Raw genomic sequence first — 22707 nt, 5'->3', positions numbered from 1 at the left:
CCTGTATATTTAGGGGGACTTAATATCAATCATTCTCCCACGTGCTCTGATTCTGACCAATGGGGCTTTCTGTGCACCTTCGCTGACACTAAGTCCTGGGGTCTGGCGGCCAAAGGGTGATCCCTGGCACCCCCGTACTACTGCCTAGAATGTATCAGGGTTCAGGAAGAGGTTGCCACTTTGATCACCCCTGCCCCATTCCGCTCTTCCTGGTCCCCCTTCTTGGGGGACTAAAACCTTGCCTCTTAGCCTCATAAAATGGCTTAAGCCTTGCCGTATCATAGAGACACCCTAGTTCGCCACACTTTCCGCTCCTTGACCATAAAACCCACAAACCAGATTCTTTCCCAGGGATCTCTCTGCGTGGTAAGATACTCTCTTTTTGAGAGCAGTGGTGTTCTCATAATCTTTAAAAATGGCTTCTCCTGGGGGCTCCTGGCGGGCTCCATCAGTGGAGCACGTGACTTTTGGTCTCGGGGTTGTGGGTTGGAGCCCCACCTTGGGTGTAGCGATTATTTAAAAATAAAACCTTAAAAAAAATAAAAAATAAAAATGGATTCTCCTGGAGGAAAAGCAACAACTCTGATTTATAGTGTTGATCAGTTTCTGTGGTGTAGATCCTTCCACCAAGCCCAAGCTCAGGCTACCACCATGACATCATTTATCGGAAGCTGGAACAGATGTAAGTGAATTGGGAAGTAATATATTTGAGTGTTTATTACCTTTATTTGTAAGAGAATTTATTTTATTTATAAAGTCATATAATTTAATTTTTTACATTGGCTGTGTTTAACAAAATTCCTAAAAACTTAACAGTTGGCCCTCATGAGTAAGTGCAAGCTAGCTCCAGCCCCCCACTGCTTGAGGACACGGCTCCGCTGTTATTCACTACCGTGGGGCCGGACCCTAGGGCACATGGAGGCATCTAGTAACTGTAGTACAGTCAATGAGTGAATAAATAAATAAATAATGCACTTCTGACCAGGGCAATAAAAAGAAGAAGTTGTATTAACAAACATTCCGCATGAATAAGTACTATAATTTAACATTTGTCCGTGCCATAAATATTCAGTGAGTGCCTACTGGGTGCCATGCGCTCTTCTAGGAGCTGAGGTAGAAGAGGAACTGGACGGACAGGTGCCTGCCCTCAAGGGGCATAAATCCAGTGGGACAGTAAGAAATATTTTAGGAGGTTTCCCAAATCCCCTTCCCCTACCGTCCTTCCCCACCCCACAGTCAGAAGCTATACTTTGCTCAGGGGGTAGCTGTCTTCCATTTCAGTCTTTGTTGGTACCTTCCTACTCCCCCACCACTCCCACCCCACACTATCTGACTCCACCGGAATAACCTAGGACCTCTTTGCTCTTCATTGTGTTTTTATTTTTCTCTTTCCAAACTTTCCAAGACCTACGTCTTTTATTACCACAATTCTCTTTGGGACAGGAAACTTACAATTATTAAACATATTCTGTATATCAAGGCATCTATGTATCTATTTCATTTACTTCTCATTATAGCTTAGATGATGTAATATTATTATCCCCATTCTTAGATGAGAAAACTGAGCTGTTTGGGTTTTTTTTAATCGTTAAAGGTAGGACTTAAGGCCAGATCTGACTAACTGCCAAGCTCACGTTCTCTTCTTCACAGATTTCCTCTTAGCTCTCCTATAGAGCTTTACTTGATTTATGCATGTTTAGGTGTTCCTACCACCTTTTATTAGCTTATCTTTGAGATTATAAGTTTTAAAAATATAAAAGAGTATTGTTCCTGTATCACCTAGGCTAATTGGAGTTTAATAAATTTGGTTGACAAATTTTATTTAAGTCTGTTTGATTTTATAAAAGTAATACATGATAGGGGCACCTGGCTGGCTCAGTCAGTAGAGCACGTGACTCTTGATCTCTGGGTTGTGAGTTCGAGTCCCACGTTGGGTGTAGACATTGCTTAAAAATAAAATCTTAAAAAGAATAAATGATCAATATTCTAAAACACAACTTACACAACTGCAAGGAAGAAAATAAATCATACATGATTCTACTACCCCAGGACATCTAATTATTGCTATTTGTTATTTTCATGTATTTCTCTCTATGTATAACCTTTGCAAATATAATTGACATCATACTTTATATATACTTTCATTTCCTTACACTATTAATAGTACCAAACTAATAAGAGTACAAATATATGCATAATACATTTTATTACATGCATACAATTGAATACCCCACGGCTATAAAAATTAATATGTTACTTTTGCCTGCAACATGGATAAAATGCAAAACTATAAAGTTGAATGACAAAAACTATACATAGTTATATATATATATATATATGGATAAAATGCAAAACTATAAAGTTGAATGACAAAAACTATATATATATATATATGTATATATATATATACATATATATATATATATATATATATATACTGTTTAAAGGCATTTAAAGTTTAACAAAACTAAGATATACTATTAGAAGTCAGGATAGTGGTTGCATTTGGGGAAGAGGTGTTGTATAGTGACCTAATGGAGACATGAGGAGAGCCTTTGGAGCGTATCCTCTTGTATTTTTTTAAATTTGATTTTTTGTAGGAGACATCATTTTTCCATACCATTTAACATTCTTCTACAATGATGATAGCTCTTGTATTTATTCAATTATTTTCTTCTTACTGTTCCTTAAGATTTCTTATTATAAATAATGCTTGAGGAACATTTTTTAAGATTTATTTATTTATTTATTCATTTTAGGGAGAAAGAAAGCATGAGAGCAAAGGAAGGGGCAGAGGGAGAGGGAGAATCTCAAGCAGACTCCCCACTGCACCTGGAGCCCGACACCGGGATTGTTCCCAAGGCCCCAGGATCATGACCTGAGCCAAAATCAAGAGCCAGACATTCAACCGACTGAGCCACCCAGGTGCCCCAAGGAACATTGTTACAGATGTATTTGTACACATCCTTATTTCGTAAAATATATCCCTGTATATAATTTGCAACTTTTTGTGACTTTGTGTTATCAAATTGGCTTCCTACAAAATTGTGGCAACTTACCTTTCTACTAGCAGTAGATGGAGTGCCCAACTACCCATACACTTGGCCACATTTGGTATTATTATGTGCATTGTTAACATTACTAGGCTGATAAATAGAAAGTGGTAAGTCTTCTATTTGCTGTTTCTTGACTATCAGTGAGTTCGAACAACTTTTCATAAATTTACCTACATATGTTTTGCAAAATAACTATGACTTTTGTCCATTTTTCTACTAGGATGTATTTTGCATTGGTAAGCTTTTTATATATCAAGGCTTTGAATTTTTTCTCTTCTTGTGCTAACTTCATTTACTTTAAAAAGAACTCTATTTTCAAGTAGTTACAGATTCGCAGGAAGTTACAAAATACACTACAGAGTTCCTGGGTACCAAGTTTCCTGCACTGGTAACGTCTTTACATTAACTGTACTATATTACCAAAACCAACAACTGACATTGGTAAAAAATGGTTAAATAGATTATAGACCTATATGGATTTCTTCATTTATTTTTAAATCTATTAATGGAGGTCTTAAACATCAATTTTAATGCATTCATTCTTCTTTTTTTTTTTTAATCATTTATACTTCTGGTTTCTCGTTCCACATATAAGAACTTGGATGTTACCACTCCACCTTAAGAACAAGTAAGAAGCTGAGGAGACTGAAACATCAATAACCCTTCTTGGATCTGCAAGAGAGAGGAGGACTCAGGGCAAACCGCCACCTCCAAGATTGGAGAGACAGGCAAATACAAAGAGTGGTAGTTCAGGAGCGCAGAGACTCACAAGCAGAAACCACTATGGGAACCAGGGCCAGGGTAGGACAATCCGAACTGTAATTGACGAATTGCCAGAAGCTCAGTGCAGACAAGTCTAAGTTAAAAATTCCAAAGGGACCCAGTCATAGGGGAGCCCTCACAATATTGTGAGATTTACCCCTTAGGAGTGCAACCACATTCCCACAGTAAATATAGGAGAAAAATCCCCATGGGCTTCCGTAGGGGGAGAAGAAAGGAATTACTTTGAAATACCTCAGGGGATTCTCCTTTTAATAAGACCTACCATCGGGGGAAAGAGTTAACCAGATTCTAACCCAGTCAGGTATTATCAAAGTGTAACTGACCTGAGGAAGAGAAATACCCAGCTCCAGCTAACCCTGGTCATCCGGTCCCATCTAAGGAGGAGAGAAAAACTTAGAAACACTTGTGAAATTCAAAGTCCAGAGTCACGGTCTCACTAAAAGACTGAGACCTAATCAGAGGACTATAGAACACTTCCCCTGCCCTCACACCTCATCACCACATTGTTGAAGGTCTATTTATAACAGTTCCTTTTATCCAGTACATTGTGTTTAGTAATCAAGAAAAAATTAGAGAACATTAGGAAAGCCAAGAAACACAATTTGAAGAGACAGATTAAGCACCAGAAACAGACAAGGCAGAGATGTTGGAATTATTAGATGGAGAATTTAAAACAACTATGAGGGGCACCTGGGTGGCTCAGTTGGTTAAGCCTCAGCCTTCAGCTCAGGTCATGATCCCGGGGTCCTGGGATCAAGCCCCTTGTCAGGCTCCCTGCTCAGTGGAGCGTTTACTTCTCCTTCTGCTCCTTCCCTGCTCGTGAGCACTCTCTCTCTCTCAAATAAATAAATAAAATCTTTTAAAAAATAAATAAAACAACGATGATCAGTATGCTAGGGGTGCTAATAGATAAAGGAGACAACATGCAAGAATAGATAGGCAATATAAGCAGAGAGAAATTCCAAGGGGAAAACAAAACAAAATAAAATGCTAGAGATAAAAAACACTGCAACAGAAATGTTGGATGCCTTTGAGGGTCTGAATTCTGGACACCGCTGAAGAAAGAACCTCTGAGCACCTGAGTACTAGTGATAGACATTGATATATCCTCTACTATTGATGACATTTTGAGGAATAAAATGCTGAAAGACATATTAAACCAATAAAACCCCAACAACTGGATTTTAATGTTCAGTGAGTTGTGATGAAGAGACAAAAATCTAAGTATTTCTAAGCCACCTGTCACAACATGTAAAAACGGTAAAAGAAAAACTGGGCTGGAATTAGAAATCTGAAATGTGCACTTTCTCAGAAAGGATAGCTACAAATGTGGATTTCTTATTGTAATAGGGAGGTAACACTTGAGTAAGGTGCTATTTTGTGCTTTCCTTTCTATATGGGCATGAAAAATTACAAATCAGAATTAGGGGAAAATATTAAAACCTATCAACCATCTGCAAAAGATTAGGATAAGAAAAAAAATTACCCTATCCCCCATCTGTAAAATGGGGCAGTAACCTGGACTTCATAAGACTTGTGAATTCAGGGGGCGCCTGGGTAGCGCAGTCGTTAAAAGCGTCTGCCTTCGGCTCAGGGCGTGATCCCGGCGTTCCGGGATCGAGTCCCACATCGGGCTCCTCCGCTGGGAGCCTGCTTCTTCCTCTCTCTCACTCCCCTGCTGTGTTCCCTCTCTCGCTGGCTGTCTCTCTGTCACATAAATAAATAAAAAATCTTTAAAAAAAAATAAAAAAAAAAATAAAAAAAAAAAGACTTGTGAATTCAGGTGTTTGCACACTATCCACCCACCTTCACCATCACTGCCACCCCTCGGGCCCCAAGCACTATTATTACGTGGTGGTCAGTTGATTGCAATGGCCCCCTGACCAGCCGCCCTTTCTGCAGCCTGGTCCACTACAATTCATTCTCAATCCAGGAAGAGCAATCATCTTAAAACCTAATTCAGACTGTGTCACTCCTCTGCTTACGTTCTTGCAATGGTTTCCCAATCCCTTACCTACTTTGAGTTAGGTAGAAAAGTCCAACCCCCTTACCATGGCCTACAAGGCCCTCCACCCACCTCTTCAATCTCCTCTCTCTCAAAACGCTTTTCTCACGTATCTTCCTGCTCCAGTCAACCTCTCCAGGCAGGGCCTTTGCTTGCTGTTCCATCTGGAACACCTTGCCTGTGGATCTTCCCAGGCCACCTCCTTCTTGTCATCCATGTCTTTAGACAATATATCAATAGTGTCCTTAAAAAACAAAAAGCAAAGAACACAAAGGCTGAGAAAAACAACAGACTATCCAAGACAACTACACAAAAGGTGTAATATTCACATAATGAGAATACCAGAGGAGAAGAAAGAGAGGAAAGAACAGAAGAAATATCGGAAACAATAATGACTGAGAATATCCTCCAATGATTATCAGAGAGCAAACCACAGATCCAGGAAGCTCAGAGAATACCAAACAGGATAAATACCCAAAACAGTATACCTAGGCATATCAATTTCAAACCAGAGAAAGTCACAGGAAAAAATCCTGAAAGAAACCAGAGGGTGACAAAATCTTACCTACAGAGGCACGAAGATAAGAAGTACATGGGTGGCTCAGCCGGTTGAGGCTCCAACTCTTGATTTCGGCTCAGGGCATGAACTCATGGGTAATGGGATCAAGCACCGTGACAGGCTCCGCGTTCAGCAGGGAGTCTGCTTCAGATTCTCTCCCCCTGCCCCTCCCTGCACTCACATGTTTGTGCTCTCTCGCTTGCACTCTCTCTCTCAAATACATAAATCTTAAAAAGAAAGAAAGAAAGAAAGAAAGGAAGGAAGGAAGGAAGGAAGGAAGGAAGGAAGGAAGGAAGGAAGGAAGGAAGGAAGAAAGAAAGAAAGAAAGAAAGAAAGAAAGAAAGAAAGAAAGAAAGAAAGATAGAAAGAAAGAAAGAAAAGAAAGAAGTACATCTTTCTTCATTTTTCAGGTTACTAGTAGTCTTCCCATACCAGAATTTTACCAATTCACTATTGTTGGATTACTACTGGGATTTCTTAAGGAAATACTAAATGGGTTTGAAAATTCTGGTGCCAACCAAGTACGTTTTCTTTTCTTCTTGTGGGGACAAATATAATATTGTCAAGGGTCCATGTGCTCTCACACTTAAAAAATCTGCATATTTGCACTGTTGTAAAATGAATCTCTTCAGTGAATCCTTTGATTAGAGCTTGAATAGTTTATAAACTCTGTTCGTTTTTTTTTTTTTAAGTATTTTCGGAAAAACTCATATTTTTACATCCTACCTATGGCAACAGGAAGATATCAAAGAATTTTATTGTGGGCTTACAGTTTTACCCTAGGAAATGTAGCCCGGTCAAATCTGTGGGTGTAGAACTGTGTACTGTTTCTATCACTGCTGTCTTACAGGGCCTGAGGGAACGATGCCAGCCCTGAGTGTCTGGACCCTTTGGACTTTTAAGTCTCTCTCTCACCTTGAGGCAAATGGCTGAAGGCAGTGCAGTTGGGTTTGGAACATTATTTGAGCACTGAGTTATAGAGGATAAAGGGCACATGCAACCCTTTCATGTGCCCCTGCCTCTTGAAATGTGGAAGTCCCCGTCTCATTATAATTAAAAGAAGGAATCAAGGCTCAGTCTGGCCCATGCAGTGGAGTGATTTCCCAAACTGGCAGAACCTAAAACATGAGTATTTAGGTAGTTTTTTTTAATTTTTTTAATCATTATAAGCAATACTACAATAAATATTAATATATGGTGTTTCTATCTTTAACATTTGTTCAGTTATTTCCTAAGGATAAATCCCTAAAAGTGGAATTTTTAAGCCAAAGAATATGCTCATTTTCAATCATTTGGTGCATATTGCCAAAACACCCATTTGAAGGCTGTACCGAGTCATAGTCTTACCAAGAGAACATAAGAATGCTCATTTCCTGGGGCGCCTGGGTGGTGCAGTCGTTAAGCATCTGCCTTCAGCTCAGGGCGTGATCCCAGCGTTCTGGGATCAAGCCCCACATCAGGCTTTTCCGCTATGAGCCTGCTTCTTCCTCTCCCACTTCCCCTGCTTGTGTTCCCTCTCTCGCTCTGTAAAATAAATAAAATCTCTCCATCAAATAAATAAATAAAATCATAAATAAATAAATGTGTTATTTAAAAAAAAAAAAGAATGCTCATTTCCTACATCTTTACCAACACTGAGCATGGACAGCCTTTGTAACATTTGAAGAATTTAATGTCTAACATGAAACAGATCATGTTACTCCTCTATTTTAAAACCTCCAAAGTTGTGACACCTGGGTGGCTCAGTCGGTTGGGCGTCTGCCTTTGGCTCTGGTCATGATCCCAGGGTCCTGGGATTTGGGCTTGCTCTCCCCCCACTCCCCAACCCCGTGTCAAATAAATAAATAAAATCTTTAAAAAAGAAAAGAAAACCTGCAAAGTTTCTCCATTAGCCATAGAAGTCATTCTCAAGTTTTTTGGTAGCAGGACCTCTTCATTGTCTTAATAATTATTGCCCCAAAGAGCTTTTATGTACATGGGTTAACTTATTAATATTTGCTGTATCATAAATTAATATATTACTATAAGTTAATATAAACAAAAATTCGAATTTTTTATTTAATTCATTAAAAAATAAACCCATTATGTGTTAACACAAATAACATGTTTATGAGAGATGAGTATTTTCAAAAAAAAAAAATCCACTAGTGAGACATATGGCATTGCTTTACATTTTTGCAAATCTCTTTAATTACTGGCTTAAAAGATATTCTATTATAGTAGAAGCAGAAGTCTCATATCTGTTTTGGCATTCAATTTGTTGCAATATTGCACATCATGTAGCCTTTGGAAAACTTTTCTGTACACTCAGAAGAGAAGGAGAATGAAAAAAGTAAACAATGTCTTAGTATTATTATGAATGTAGTTTTGGCCTCATGGACTCCCTGAAACGGTCTTGGAGACCTCAGGGTTTCTGCAGACAGTACTTAGAGAACATAAAGTCCAAAGAATCAAGTCTAACTCTCTAACACGCCATGAGTCCTTTCTTGATTCAGCCCTAAACTTTCATCGATTATTCTATCATGCTCATTCTTACAGCCATACAGAAGTCTGACTCCTTCCCAGACACGTTATGCATTTTCAGCTCTATATGCTTTTATAAATACTATTCTCGCTTCCAGGAATGCCTGTCCCCAGTGGCTATATTGAGATTTGAGGGAACTCAATAAATTATAACCCTCTCCAAGCTCTGAATAAACTAAGAAATAAAACAAAAAAGCAAGCAGAGAGAGAACCAAGTATCACTTTCATTACGAATGGGGCTGATTTAAAGAACAGAGCCAGCTTACTATAGGGCAGCAATGGGCTTCTTGATACTCTACCCCCGGAACTTCCCAGATAGACCCACCCAGATGCAGACGGGGCTGGGCACCTGTGCGCCTCCAACAGAGTCTCTCTGCTCCATTATTAAATTCTGAGAAAGAAAAAGGACCTACTCCCAAGAACAGAAAGGAGGAAAGACTTGAGCTATATGCAACCCCCAGTTCCTTAACCCAGAGTCAACAAGTAGCTACATCACTCCATCTTTCCAGAAGGCAGATGACAGAGGGGAAAAACCAGGAGAAACTGAGGGGAGTGGTATGCTAGTGGCTTTCTTTCTCATGAAAGAAAACAGGAATGGGATTGAAACATACCCTGCACCCCACTTCCACACACACACCACCAACAATATCCCTTATCTACAAACCCCCTATCATACTCAAATGTTACCTGTTGGATGATGTTTTATTTAACCTCCTGACATATTCTCCCCTCTGCTTACAACACATTTTGTACACATAAATTCAACAAGTGATATTCAAGCTATTATATGCAAGACATGAAAGAACACAAATACAAATAATGTACTATTTCTGCCTTCCAAAACTTGGGGAAATGATATTTATGACAGCATCTCTGATACAGCTATCAGATTCTTAGCCCCGACATTTATTCTGTCAACATATTCGGAAGCACTAAGTACACAGTCTCCCTTTTTCTATGAGATAATTTACGCGTGTCATTGCACCATCTGAAATCTGTCCACATCATTTGACCCTCACAAATCTGTACTCAACTTGCATGATGCCCCTGAAATCTTTCCAAACTACTCTCATTTCTTATCAAGATTTAGTCAGAACAGTGCCACCAGTAGTTAATCCCTCAAACCTAACAATTCATTTTTTTTTATCCTTCCCATTTCCCTAGTAATTTTATACTTGGGTGCATGCCTTTGTGTGTTTGTGTGTTTTGTATTTATAGCTATAATGGTAGAAACCTGCAGTAGCACAGCTCATTATATAAGGATTTGGAAATAACTTGGGCCAAATCCCAGATCCTAAGACCCAGCAGTAAATATAATAAAAGCCTGATATAACATGTTTAACCTATAAGGAGGGCACTGTTTCTGTCCCTGAGCAGCTCATTATAGAGATTCCAGTGCATTGTTAGTCCTCCCCATCTCCATGACAGCCTGCAGACTCCTTGAGAGCACGATCATTGGCAGAATGGTTAGATTAAATGACCTTTGTGGGGGCCTGTTTTTACCCCCTGAAATTCTGTAATTCTGGTGGGTCTCCTCTCCTTGGAAGTATGGCACAAAAGCTTCATTTTACCAAAGCTCCTGGCACATAGCCTGTCACATTGGTTAGAAGTGCAGATGCTGAAACTAAGAGTAACTGGCTTCGAATCCGAGCTATCTGTGTGACTTTAAAACAAATCACTTCCTTTCTTTTCTTTCTTTTTTTTTTTTTTTTCATTTTTTTTAAAGATTTTATTTATTCATTTGCCAGAGAGAGGGAGAGAGAACACAAGCAGGGGGGAGCAGCAGACAGAGGGAAAAGCAAGGCTCCCCACCGACCAGGGAGCCCAATGCAGGCCTCGATCCCAGCACCCTAGGATCATGACCTGAGCCAAAGGCAGACACCCAGCTGACTGAACCACCCAGGTGTCCCAAATCACTTCCTTTCTCTATGTCTCCATCAACTCCTCTGTGAAATAATAATAATCATACCCATCTCATAGGCATGTTGTGAGGATTAAACAGCTAATATATATAAACTTAGAACAGTGGCTATCACATACTTAGTGTATGATGAAGTATCAATTACTAGTCATACCAGCAAATATACATTCAGATAATTCTATAATACCATGGATACCCAGTAACTTAAAACACACATTTAATAGGCACCCAGGATGTTCTGTAGACTGATCTCAAATCTGAATTTTATAGTCTTATCAAATCTTTTTAAATACCTTGTCTCAGTAAAACAAAAACATTTCAAATTAGAAAGGCGGTTAGTCTTTACTGAAAACTAATTCCCTGTATATATACACCAGGCATATACTTGTTGAATCTACCAGTGAAATCCTATTATAAGACCATGTTTGTATAGTTCTATTATATTCAAAAATATTCATATCCACTTTTAGAGTTTCAATCAAGCATTTACACAATATCTATAATATCTCTTCTTTGCAAAATCTTGCTGTGGGTGTGTCAAATGTTCTAATCATACCACCAGGTCCAGACACTGACTGCAGTTTAAAAGATATAATCGAAGAACATATTAAATAGTTCCATAAAGCTGAGAAAGTGAAGCTAACGTTCAACCGCAGAATGGCTTAAGAAGTGGGTGAATTTGGCACATTTGCTCGTAAGTCATTTTAAAAGCATTAAAACATATTTCAAAAGATTTCAAACATGCAATTATTTTTTCTGCCACTCAGAACACGAAATAAGCATCACTTTAGAAAGATATGTGCTTTTTTATCTATCAAAACAAACAACTTAATGAATAAAAATTGTTTTCCCAAACCATTTTTCATACATTTGCAACTCATCCAGCAAATCCCAGGTCTGAAATTACAGAAATCATTGGTGAAATGTATCATTGTCCCCCCAGATTAAAATGCATTAAACTCAAGGTGTGGTTATTCTATGAAAAACTACTCTAAAAACATGTATCATGCATTTACTTTGGAATTGCATTCACCAGCAAAACTGCACTTTTGTCTACTTGGATGGCACTGATACTTTATGTTTATCTGGTAGATCAGTGTTATTTTATAATCCCATCTTCCCCATATTTATCCAAAGTGATAATTACCTTTTAAATTAGTAAATAACTCTGGATCACCTACTCTTTATGAAGTACTTAGCTGGATATTATAAACGGGGAGGTCCAGCTGGTGACAACACGCTTACCCCTCAGGGTTCCACCTTAGGGAGGACAGAAAGGTAATGCAAACAAATAAACCAAATACAAGACTATCTGTTCTGTCCCCGTCCCTTTACAAGTTCTAGACCTACTGTGTCATCATGATGAAGATCTAGAACTCTGTCGTAGACCATTCCTGCTTGACGTGTATGCCATTTGCCTCCAACTTCTTATTCTGTGATCTCTTACTTTAGAATGTTTCCCTATACCCAACCCAGGTTGGTGCATTTATTAACAGACCCACTTGGAGCCTCTTTGCTGACTTGGAGTTTTCTCCGCTCTTGAGTCCCAGACTTGCAAAGCTCCGGGTAAGAGATCGGCCTGCCAGTTCTGCACTGTAAGACTGACGCTACTTAGCCGAGACTCCTCCCCATCCCTTGCTTCCCCCTTGTCCTCGCAACCTGCCTGCCATAGAGGAGAAATCAGAAAAAAATACTAGACAATAATTTTAGTACAATAATGACACACAGAATGATAGAAACCAGTCATTACAGTAAGTTAGAAGCATGGGAAATGGGGGCACCTGGGTAGTGCAGTCGTTAAGCATCTGCCTTCAGCTCAGGGCGTAATCCCGGCGTTCCGGGATCAAGTCCCACATCGGCTCCTCCGCTGGGAGCCTGCTTCTTCCTCTCCCACTCCCCCTGCTGTGTTCCCTCTCTCGCTGGCTGTCTGTCAAATAAATAAATAAAATCTTTAAAAAAAAAAAGAAGAAGAAGAAGCATGGGAAATGGCTTCCTATTTTGAATCTTCTTTTTTGATGCTGCTTAGAGATGGGCTTCAAGAATGCCCAGTAGGAGGAACTAGAGCAGACGCATGTTTATACTCATAAAATGATTAGATTGTTATTACCCCAATAGTATATTTTTACATGTGTGATTTTCCACCTTTTAAAAATAGTGTCATGATGACGGTAGAGAGAACTAGAACTTTTTGCACAGTTTTCTACATGCCAGACACTTTCCAAGCCCAGTTTTATTTATTATTCCCCTCCATAGTCCAATTGGGAAGCTGTTTTATCTGAGAGTGAGATCCTGAGTAATGCCAGCTGCCTCAGGCACTACAGCCCCCACCCCCCATTTCTTGGCACTTTCCGTTTCAGAATTGCTCTTGCTTTTGCTACTGATTTCAAAGTGAGTCAGAATTTATATTCACCCCAAACACGATTAACAACTTTTCCTATTTAAATGGAACATCGTTACAAATTCCAACTAGTGGGCTCAGACAAAGGCAGCAGATCAAAGCAGGTGGCCCACCCTAGGGAGACAGACCCAGAACTTCTAGGGATTGATAGGGATAGGTAGTACATGGACTGGCAGCAGGGGTTTCCCTGGACCCAGTTTGGCATCAAAGAAAAGCAGGGAAGATAAGGCTATCAGAAAAATCATATGGCAACCCCAAATTTGCAAGCAGTAGCCTGTTGCTGAGACAGAGCCAGAGGGCAGGACAGCATTGTGAGTAGCCCTAAAGCCCCTGATCTCTGGTTGCTAAGGAAAAAACACACACACACAATTCTGTGTCATAAGGAGCTTATGTATCTGAAAACAGGAAGAATTCCTGCTAGTGGAAAACATGGACATGGCATCTCTCCCACACAAACCTCCTGTCAATAGCTGGTCCAGAAAAAAAAATGACCTCATTCAAAAATAAGCACCCATGTAATGCTACTATAGAAAAATAAGAGAAGAAACAGAGATAAAATGGAAGGCAAAGAATGTACAACAACAAAAAATTCCATAAAACAAATAAACATTTGGGCCAAAAATATTGCCAAAAACTTGAAAGGTAAAAGACTTAAACAGAGCTCCCATACCTATAAAGCAAGAGCTCATATCGGATATACAAGAGCTCAGGGAAGATACTGCAAGTCAATAGGAAATGAAATATGATTTAGCAGAGCCCAGGAATCAAACATTTCACTGGCAGCAACCAGATTCTGTTAAAAACATGGAAAGAAACAAGGATAAGAGGAATAGAAAAAGAGTGCAATTCAATGACGTAGAAAAAAAATTCAAAAGAATTATGAGAGAGTAATAGCTAGACGGGACAGATAAAAAGGCCTTCACATATGCAATAACTAATATCCTGAAGAGGTTGAAGAATAATAAAATAGGAAAAAAGTTAAAGATACGCTTCAAAGTAGCTTTTCAGAAATATAACTCATGACTCTACAGACTGAGAGTACTCACCGAGCCCTGGGAAAAATTTACACAAAACATTCAACCCTGAATCACGTTTTAATAAAGTTGCTAGAACTCTGAGAAAAAAGCTGTTGTCCATTAAGGCAAAAAGTTTAGGTCGGATTGTTACTTTCCACAAAAATGTTCAGTGCTAGAAGACACTAGAACAATAGTATAATAGTAAAGTCCTCGGGAAATAAAGTACATGATCCAAGAATTATACACAGCCAAAGAGTCATTAGAGTATAATGAAAATGAACATTTTTGAGCTTGCAAAAACTCATGCAATATATCCCAAGCCCTTCCTGAAGAAACCACTACAGGACAAATTTTGAAAAGCAAAGAGATAAGCGGGTTACTGATCCTAAGTATTGACTTCATTTAACTGTAGGACTAAAACTAAAGTAATTGTGGAGATTATGGTCACAGAACAGAATTGAAATGTGATAAACTCTAATGATGTAGAAATAATATAGCAAAGGTTTGGAGGGGAAGAGGACAGATGGTGGGTAGTAATGTCAATATGCTGATTTTCTCATCTGGTAGAGCAGAAGATAGAAAGATTATGGAAGCTGATAAATCATGTAATAAAACTACAAGTACATTTCAAAGTCCAAAGAATATGGTATGAAAAATTATATGATCATCAAGAATCAGGTGCGTTGGGGAGGAAGATAGGGGGAGCAAGGGGAAAAACTAATTTCATCATTACTCATGGTAGGAAGTCAATAGATAGCCGTCTAGAGATATAGAAGTTTAACTATAAAGGGCCCTGTCATATACTGCTAATGAGAGTGACTATAGGAAGGACTTCATAGGACTTCTCTAGCCCTGTTGTGTGGGACTAAGAGACGAAGGGCAGCTTCTGCAGAATTCAACTTCAGGGACTCACAAGAAGTGGAAAGACAGCTGAGGGGCAATGAATCCTTCCCTAGCACAAAATATGAACGATCTCTCCAGTACTACGTTATTATATTGCGGTTGAAACCGTCATGATGAGTGACCACCCAACATCTTTGAAATACCATGTGCCCCTTTCCCCAAGGAGGCCAAACTTGCTTTCCCAACTTCCTTTACAGCTCAAGTACAGACATGTGACTGAGGCTCCAACACTCAGACACAATGACCCAGGACTTTGACACCCGAGAGAGAGCAATGGGGGGAGTCCACCTTTAGCTACTGTGCTAAGTTTCCCTCCAGCTTTCAGAGACGCCAAAGGCAGAGGTTCTGGTATCAAACCTCCCTGCGGTGGTAACAGTGTCTGAAGAATGGAGCAGCTCTAAGAGCGCTTTGGGCATTATTCCTAGCTGGCTGCCTTCTAGGTAGAGGGGAGTTGTGTTATTTGCAACTATGAACCATGCCGGATAAGGCCTAATGGTGGCAGAACACACAGTTAAAAAAACCAAAAACAAATTTCAAACATCCTTTCGTGTTAAAAAGACCAAGGACTAATGTTTTCATTATTTCCTAGAGATCACTTACTCAGTAGCTTCAAATTAAGAAGCCAAGTATCTGTGAAACGTCCCTTGCCTCCAACATGTTATCTACTTTAAATACAAGTTAAAGAATGGGCTCCGTTACAATAGGTCTTAGTTTTAAGTGCAGTTACACTGGAATCACCGAAGTCAAAGCATTCCAAATAGGTAAGATCAAATACAGCTGAAACTTGCTACCTCGGCTTGCTGAAAGCCTTGCATAATGATCCTAGCTCATCTGACATGTTTATTCTGGGCTCCAAAGCTTGCATTTAAGCCCCAAGTGTAGTCCCGTTTGCCACCTACTGTGAAAGGGTTAAGGGATAATATCATTGCCATTGCTCCCTCTCTTGTTCATGGCTCTGAAAAGCAGCAAATATACACATTCATCCTGCAGTTTCCCGAGATAGAAAAGTACTGCGGCTGGTGGATTTTACTCACGAAGAGACGCATTTACTTCGGAATCTAGGTATCAAGTACAAGGCGTTTCAGTCCAGTGGTTCTCAGGGTTACTGAGCACCATCATTTGGGAACTTTCTGGAAATGCAAATTCTTAGGCCCCACAGCCAATTTACTGAATTAGAAATTCTGGGGGTGAGGCCCAGAATTCAGTGTTTTATTAAAAACAAAACAAAACAAAACAAAACTCGGGGCTCCTGGGTGGCTCAGTCGGTTAAGTGTCCACTCTTGGTTTCGGCTCAGGTCACGATCTCAGGGTCCTGGGATTGAGACCCAATTCAGGCTCCATGCTCAGCGTGGAGTCTGCCTGAGGATTCTCTCCTTTTCCCTCTGCCCCACTCCTGCCCCTCTGTCTCGCTCTAAAATACATACATACATCTTAAAAAAAACCAAAAACCTCTCAGTGATTTTCATGTATACTAAAGTTTGAGAACCACTTTCTTTGGAAGCACAACTAAACTACTCCAATCAAAGGACAATCTACTTCTGAGAAAGGAGGAGAAAGATGTACCTTCTTAATAGCACATTCCAGACTATTAAAGGTTCTGCCCTAGAACTAATCTAACTTCTCATGTAGCATACACTCATTTCTTCTTCTACAGAGGGGATATAGAACTTTTGGTTACTAGAAGCCAATATAAAACTTTTCTTGGGACTTAGACATCAAGTACTCTTCGATCTTTTCCTTGGGCTAAATAATCCTAGTTCCTTTTACCTTTATTTATAATCACTTAAAACTCTTTGTCATCCTTGTCAATCGCCAGAATAAAGTACCACCTCATTTTAACATTCGAGTAGATTAAAACACACTTTCTGTCATCGACCCATAGAAAATAATGCCACAAAACCTAGGTCTCTTATATTCTACCTGTGTTTTAAAGTACGACATGTACTTCTAAAAAAAAAAAATCAAATTTTAGATCTGTCATTTCAAGATATTCTGATTCTTCCCCCTCTCCCTTTCTTCCTAACAAAAAAAAAAAAAAGTTTTAGTTCATTGTAAGGTCACTAAGTATTTCACATATATTGCATTAAACATTCTGATCCTCATTTGCCCTATTAAATAAGAATTGACCAGATGGATAGTCCTCTGACTCTCTCTCCTGAGCAGGTTTTAGTTAATTAAAAATGATTATTTTTACTACATATTTTATATATTGGCCAGATGTTACCTGTGGTCATTTCTGGAAAGGATCATTTGGTGGTGGTTATAAAATACATATTTTCCTTTGGGAGGCCAGACTCTTGAGCACGATCAGGAAAACAAATGTAGAAATTGACTTCACCTCATACCTTTTTCTTAGTGCCAAAATGGCCATAAGGCTTCATTTCCTTTGAAAGTGTGATCTATTCAAATTCTTTCTTCTATCTCCACTCTGGCCCTATTTATGTCGCATCAAAAAATCATCAGGTTGGTAGAAGAAAAATTAATTTTGGTTTCTCTCTGTACGAGAAGTATAAATTGTTTTTTCTAAATTTTGTGTGTGTGTGTCTAATGTCTAAAAGTTTTTTTTCTAAATGTTGTTTTTTTTCTAGATGTGGTTTGTGTAAGACATCTACATACGGCCTAGCAAACTCTTCTGCTCCATCAAGACAGAGACTCTGTGCACAGAGGATGAGCCTTCCAGATAGGATTCCTAACAGTCTCTGCTTTTACACAGGTCTCCTTAGTAAGAAGTTATTTTTCCTGCAAACTGATTTGCCTAAATTTCCTGTTAGCGCTGAAATAATCTAGAACGAGGCAAAGATACTGTAATTATGAAATTGTTTTGTGATTGCACTAGTCGTTTTTCTCCACTTGTAGACAAACCAGAATCCAAACAAGCCCCTTCTCATTTTTGTCCTTAAAAAAAATAATAAACACAATAAAGCAACATTCAACTTTTTTTTTTTTTTTAATTTCAGTTTTTGAGGTCACCCCAAATTCGGGAAGTCTAACGGATAGAATTAACCACACTATCTCCTGGTCTAGTTCAGATGGTCTCTAAAACCCTATTTAGAAGACTTTTTTTTTTTTTGAAAGATTTCATTTATTTATTTGAGAGAGAGAGAGCATGAGTGGGTGGGGGGGGGCGACGAGCAGAGGGAGAGGGACAAGCAGACTCTGCGCTACGGGCACAGGCCAACACGGGACTGGATCCCACAACCCTGAGACCATGATCTAGAGCCGAAATCAAGAGTCAGATGTTTAACTGACTGAGCCACCCAAGACCCCCAGAAGACTCTTTCAGAGGCAAAAGTGAGCCTTTTGAAAGTCTGAATTTCACACGCTGACAAACAATCTTAGGTGCAGTAGAGTGTATGAACAAGAAAGAAACTTTCAGTTCCGAAGCCCTGGCTATGTTTTGTAAAATATTTCACGGCCAAAATATGACCCAAGCTCTGGTTTCAGCTCTGACTTTCTATATGGTCTTATTATGTAAGTGACCTCCCCACATTCGGTTTCTTTTCTTCCATAAAGAATGGTAGTTAGAAATACATATTCTCTGGAGTCTCTTTAAGCCCCCAAATTATGTGATTTATTGTTTAAAAAGTAACTTTAAGGTCTAATATGCTTTATTGAGCAACTGGGACAACTGGGGTGTGGGTTGCTTTACTAATTTAGAAGCTTTAAACACAGGACACTGCCCTCATTTTTTGATCGTATAAAGCACCTGCTGTCCACGTTCTAAAGTATACACATTTGCTTGCAGTAAATCACAGTCACCTCGAAAATGACCTCTTCCTCTCATGTTTTCATAGCAATCAACATTTACTAGGGTCCGCCCGTTAAAGTCATCTGTGTTACATTTGATTTCAAGAGCCAGGTAAGGGGCAGACATTCCTGATGAAGAGACTGATAGTCCTTGGAATAAATTGTCCCCCCAAATATAAGATTATGTACCTTCAGATCAGGCCATGCTCATCAGCCTCTGATAGGTTTGAGGGACTCACAGTCTTAATTTCCTATGTGAATCTATAATTGTCCGCAGGGGTCGATTTCAGTGGATGCCTCATATAAATTAGAATTGAAGATAATGATGCCTGTTCACTTGATCAACTAAAATGACCAGCTGGGTTTAATGGGAGGAAAACAGAAACCCCTGTGAAATTGGAATAGCTTCAAAGGTGATAGAATGTAATTATTTTTCTGCAAAGTTTCTTCTCTAAAGGTGACTGGCCATTGTGCTGTGGACACCTGGGCTGCCATGTTATGAGGGTAGATATGGCATTCAGAGCTACTGACCGTATCCAAAGTGTAAGTCAAGAGTCAGCTTTCTGCTAAGGGAATGGGGGAAAGCAGGACTTCTTCTCCCTTCTTATTTTAGTCATTTCATTTACAGTTGGAGACCTGCTTTGGGGACTTGCCTAATTGATTCCCGAGAGGCAAATTCTAATTTAGCTTGCTACAAAAGTGTTTTCTCTTTATAGCCATAAAACATCTTCTAGAATTTGTTATAATTATCCTTAGGGTAATATAATTTTAGGTCTGAAAGGACCCTGATAGCGCCTGCCCAACCCCTCTCTTTTACAGATGAAGAAGCTGAGGTCCAGAGATGTGAACTGACTGAACCAAGGTCACAGGGCTAGAACGAGGAAGAGGCTGGCTACCCTCCCACAATCAGACAGTGAAACCAAAATGGCCGCCCAGTTTGGGGTTTCCCACTTATGAGTAGTTGGAGCCTCGCTCCATGAAAATCCCCATTTAAGAAAACGTAGGTTGTATCACGCGGGAGAGGTGCATGCAAACAAAAATGGCAGACGGGGAACACTGGGAGGGACAGGGAGCCAAGGAACGAGTAGCCCACAAAGCAGATAACCATTCCCCAGAGCGGACAGTGAGCTCTGATGATGGGCCTGCGTGTGCTGAGGGACAGTGGTGCACACCCCGGGGGACCGCACACACCCTGTCGGCCTGGGCTTGGTTCTTGACTCTGCCGATGGTGAGCTCTGTGATCTTTGACAAGTTGCTTCAGCTCTCTGTGCCTCAGTCCCTCGTCTGCATAAAAGGACGGAAACATCAGTACTGTTGCAGGGATTAAATAAGGATTAAATACATTGATCTATGTAAAGAGCTTAACACGTTTTCAGTGCTACCTTAATGTTGGCTGTTTTTTCCCCTATGCACTATGCCAGGAAATCTTACACGTTTCAGGATGGATACGTAAGTCGTATTCATTCATAGTGTTACTAAGGGGCTTTATGATATAAATATGCAGACTCTACTAAAGAGATTCAAAAAGCCATTGAGAAAACCACTTTCTATGTTTAATGATTCATTTTTCAGTAGGTATTGTCACAATTTAAAGTGTTTTTATTTTCCAAAAAAATAAACTACCGAGATTTTTTTATTTAAAAAATGCAATAGCCATAATACCATGTAACAACAGCAGAAGTTTCATTAGCAAAACAATTAATAAAAGAGCATATCTGTTGCAAAAATTAAAGACAGATTTTCATGGCAGGAAATTAGTGCCAAGTCAGTGACTCCTGAAGTCATTAGAGTGCGGCCGGTAGCTCAGGGAGGCTGCGCTTTCTTTCTCTAAGGCCCGTTTCTTGGGCAGTTTAACATTTTTTCCCCTTAGAATTTAATGTTGTCAAAGCTATCCTTAATATTTTACTCAGAATTTTTAAGCGAAAATCTTCTCAAAATTAACAACACAGATCTTCAAGTAATTAGGGCCATTTCAGAGATGCCTGAAAAAAATACCGTGTATGTATTAGTTGTTTTTTTCTTTTTTCTTTTGAATTAAGTTCAGTGAAAATTTTAAGGGGAAAAAAAGTCAGTTACCTATTCATTCCCTCATATTTTAATTAAACAATTTTAGCAACTCTGTAGAAACACACATTTTAAACGTTGCTCTAAAGAACTTTTCTGGAACTGGTTGCTGATTTAAGACATCGGAAGATCATGATAGGCAGCATATCTTCCAGTCACGTGATGGTAAATCTGTGAGGAAAATCAGAGTTTAATTAATAATTATCATGCATCATATATATCAATTAATAATTATACTATTAAATAATAATAACTATAATTAATGTTTCATCATAAAGCCCATATTACGCATTTCAGCGGACTGTCCATTCTCTCCCCCTACTCATGCGCACTCTCGCTCTCGTGTCCATTCAACCCACTTCAGGTGGAGGTTTGCTTGGATGAAAGCAGAGGTTTGGGTGCAATGAGGTAAATCAGATGAGGCTTTTTCTCTAGTTCTCATAGCCCAATAAGGGATTTTTCGTTTCTTTCTCAAAAACACACTTGTCAATTTGTCCTAAGGACAATGGATTATTACACACCTGCCTCTCGATGTCCGAAAGCAGAGTACTGGCACCTATTCGAAAGAGGTCTGGCGTCAGCCATTCATCTCCCAGCTCTTCCTTTACGAGAGAGAGCCAAGCAAGGGAATCCTTGGCACTTCGGATGCCTCCTGCTGGTTTAAAGCCTACCTACAAGGGACGGTGGGAAAGAGCAAGGTTTATTGTTACTGGAGTGCTTTAAAAAATGGTACCGCACGGGCGCGCCTGGGTGGCTCAGGTGGTTGAGCTCCTGACTCCTGGTTTCGGCTCAGGTCATGATCTCGGGGTTCTGGGATCCATACCCTGGTCAGGCTCCGCACTCATCACAGAGTCTGCTGGAGATTCTCTCCCTCTGCTCCTCTCCCTACTCATGCACACTCTCGCTCTCGTGCTGTCTCAAAACTAAATAAAATCTTTAACAACGACAAAAAAATGGTACTGCGTTAATACAGGGTCTGGATTCTCGTTCTTTCTCTTTTTTTAAAGTCTATTTTAGTTCACCCAGCAAAAGAGCTTAGATCACTGACTCACGCCCATTCACACTACAAAATGACTTTTCCAAGATTAATGGGAAGAATGTCACTGCTTCTGAGAAGACACTAATGAGTGTTAATAACCCTCATTAACATTGCACTTATTGGAAAGTCATAAACCTCAACCACCTAGACTATAGCTGGGAACCGGGGATAAACAAGAGAGGTGTCAATAAATGAGGAAAACAGATATCACAAAAGCCCATTCATTCTACATTTCTACAAGTAAGCCTGTCTAGGCGCCTCTCAGCCCTTCATTCTGAGGTGCAAAAGACACATACGTGTATTCAAAGCAAGAGAGGAGAATCAGTTAGGCCACACTAACCAAACTGGCAGCAATCAGGAAGGAATGTTGACAGTTATTTTCATCAACTTAAGTGTAGGGACTTCTAAGTCGTAAGTGGAAAGAATTCTATGAAGCAGCCAGACCAGTTACATAAGCACAGGAGAAAAAGATAGTGTGGGAGCTCTTCACAGTTCAGCAGTCTTTGAAGGTGAACATAAAACAGCACAACTCAGCCAATATCTGATGTTTACAAATGATGTCCTGAGTCCATTAGAAATGGATAAATGTGTTCTATAAACAGTAAAGTCCGCTTATCTGGATTTACTTGTCTCAAGAACTTGAATCCAGTAGAGTGGAGAATCTACAGACAGGAACAATCAAGAAAACACTGC

General features: G+C 39.6%; 1 protein-coding gene across 12 annotated transcripts in view; it reads right to left on the bottom strand.

Moving 5' to 3' along the window:
* Positions 1 to 4994: 4994 nt before the first annotated feature.
* DERA (deoxyribose-phosphate aldolase) overlaps positions 4995 to 22707 on the bottom strand; it is a 128047-nt gene continuing 110334 nt past the window's right edge. For 3 of the 12 annotated variants that reach the window (XM_026502341.4, XM_057318906.1, XM_057318905.1), the window contains 3 exons: positions 21497 to 21646; positions 21044 to 21146; positions 18097 to 20195 (listed from right to left, as the gene is read on the bottom strand). In XM_026502341.4, the coding sequence (XP_026358126.1) occupies positions 21090 to 21146; positions 21497 to 21646 (207 nt within the window). In that variant the 3' untranslated portion in view covers positions 18097 to 20195; positions 21044 to 21089. Of the gene's footprint in view, positions 5571 to 5916; positions 6089 to 7084; positions 7928 to 12628; positions 12775 to 18096; positions 20196 to 20442; positions 21147 to 21496; positions 21647 to 22707 lie in introns of those variants that run through there. The other 9 variants (XM_057318909.1, XM_057318904.1, XM_057318907.1 and 6 more) reach the window with 6 other exon arrangements.

Source organism: Ursus arctos, unplaced genomic scaffold (genome assembly GCF_023065955.2).
Source record: "Ursus arctos isolate Adak ecotype North America unplaced genomic scaffold, UrsArc2.0 scaffold_26, whole genome shotgun sequence".
NCBI lineage: Eukaryota > Metazoa > Chordata > Mammalia > Carnivora > Ursidae > Ursus > Ursus arctos.
The sequence above is the reverse complement of the archived record's forward strand: the minus strand, read 5'-3'. Positions and strand labels throughout refer to the sequence as shown.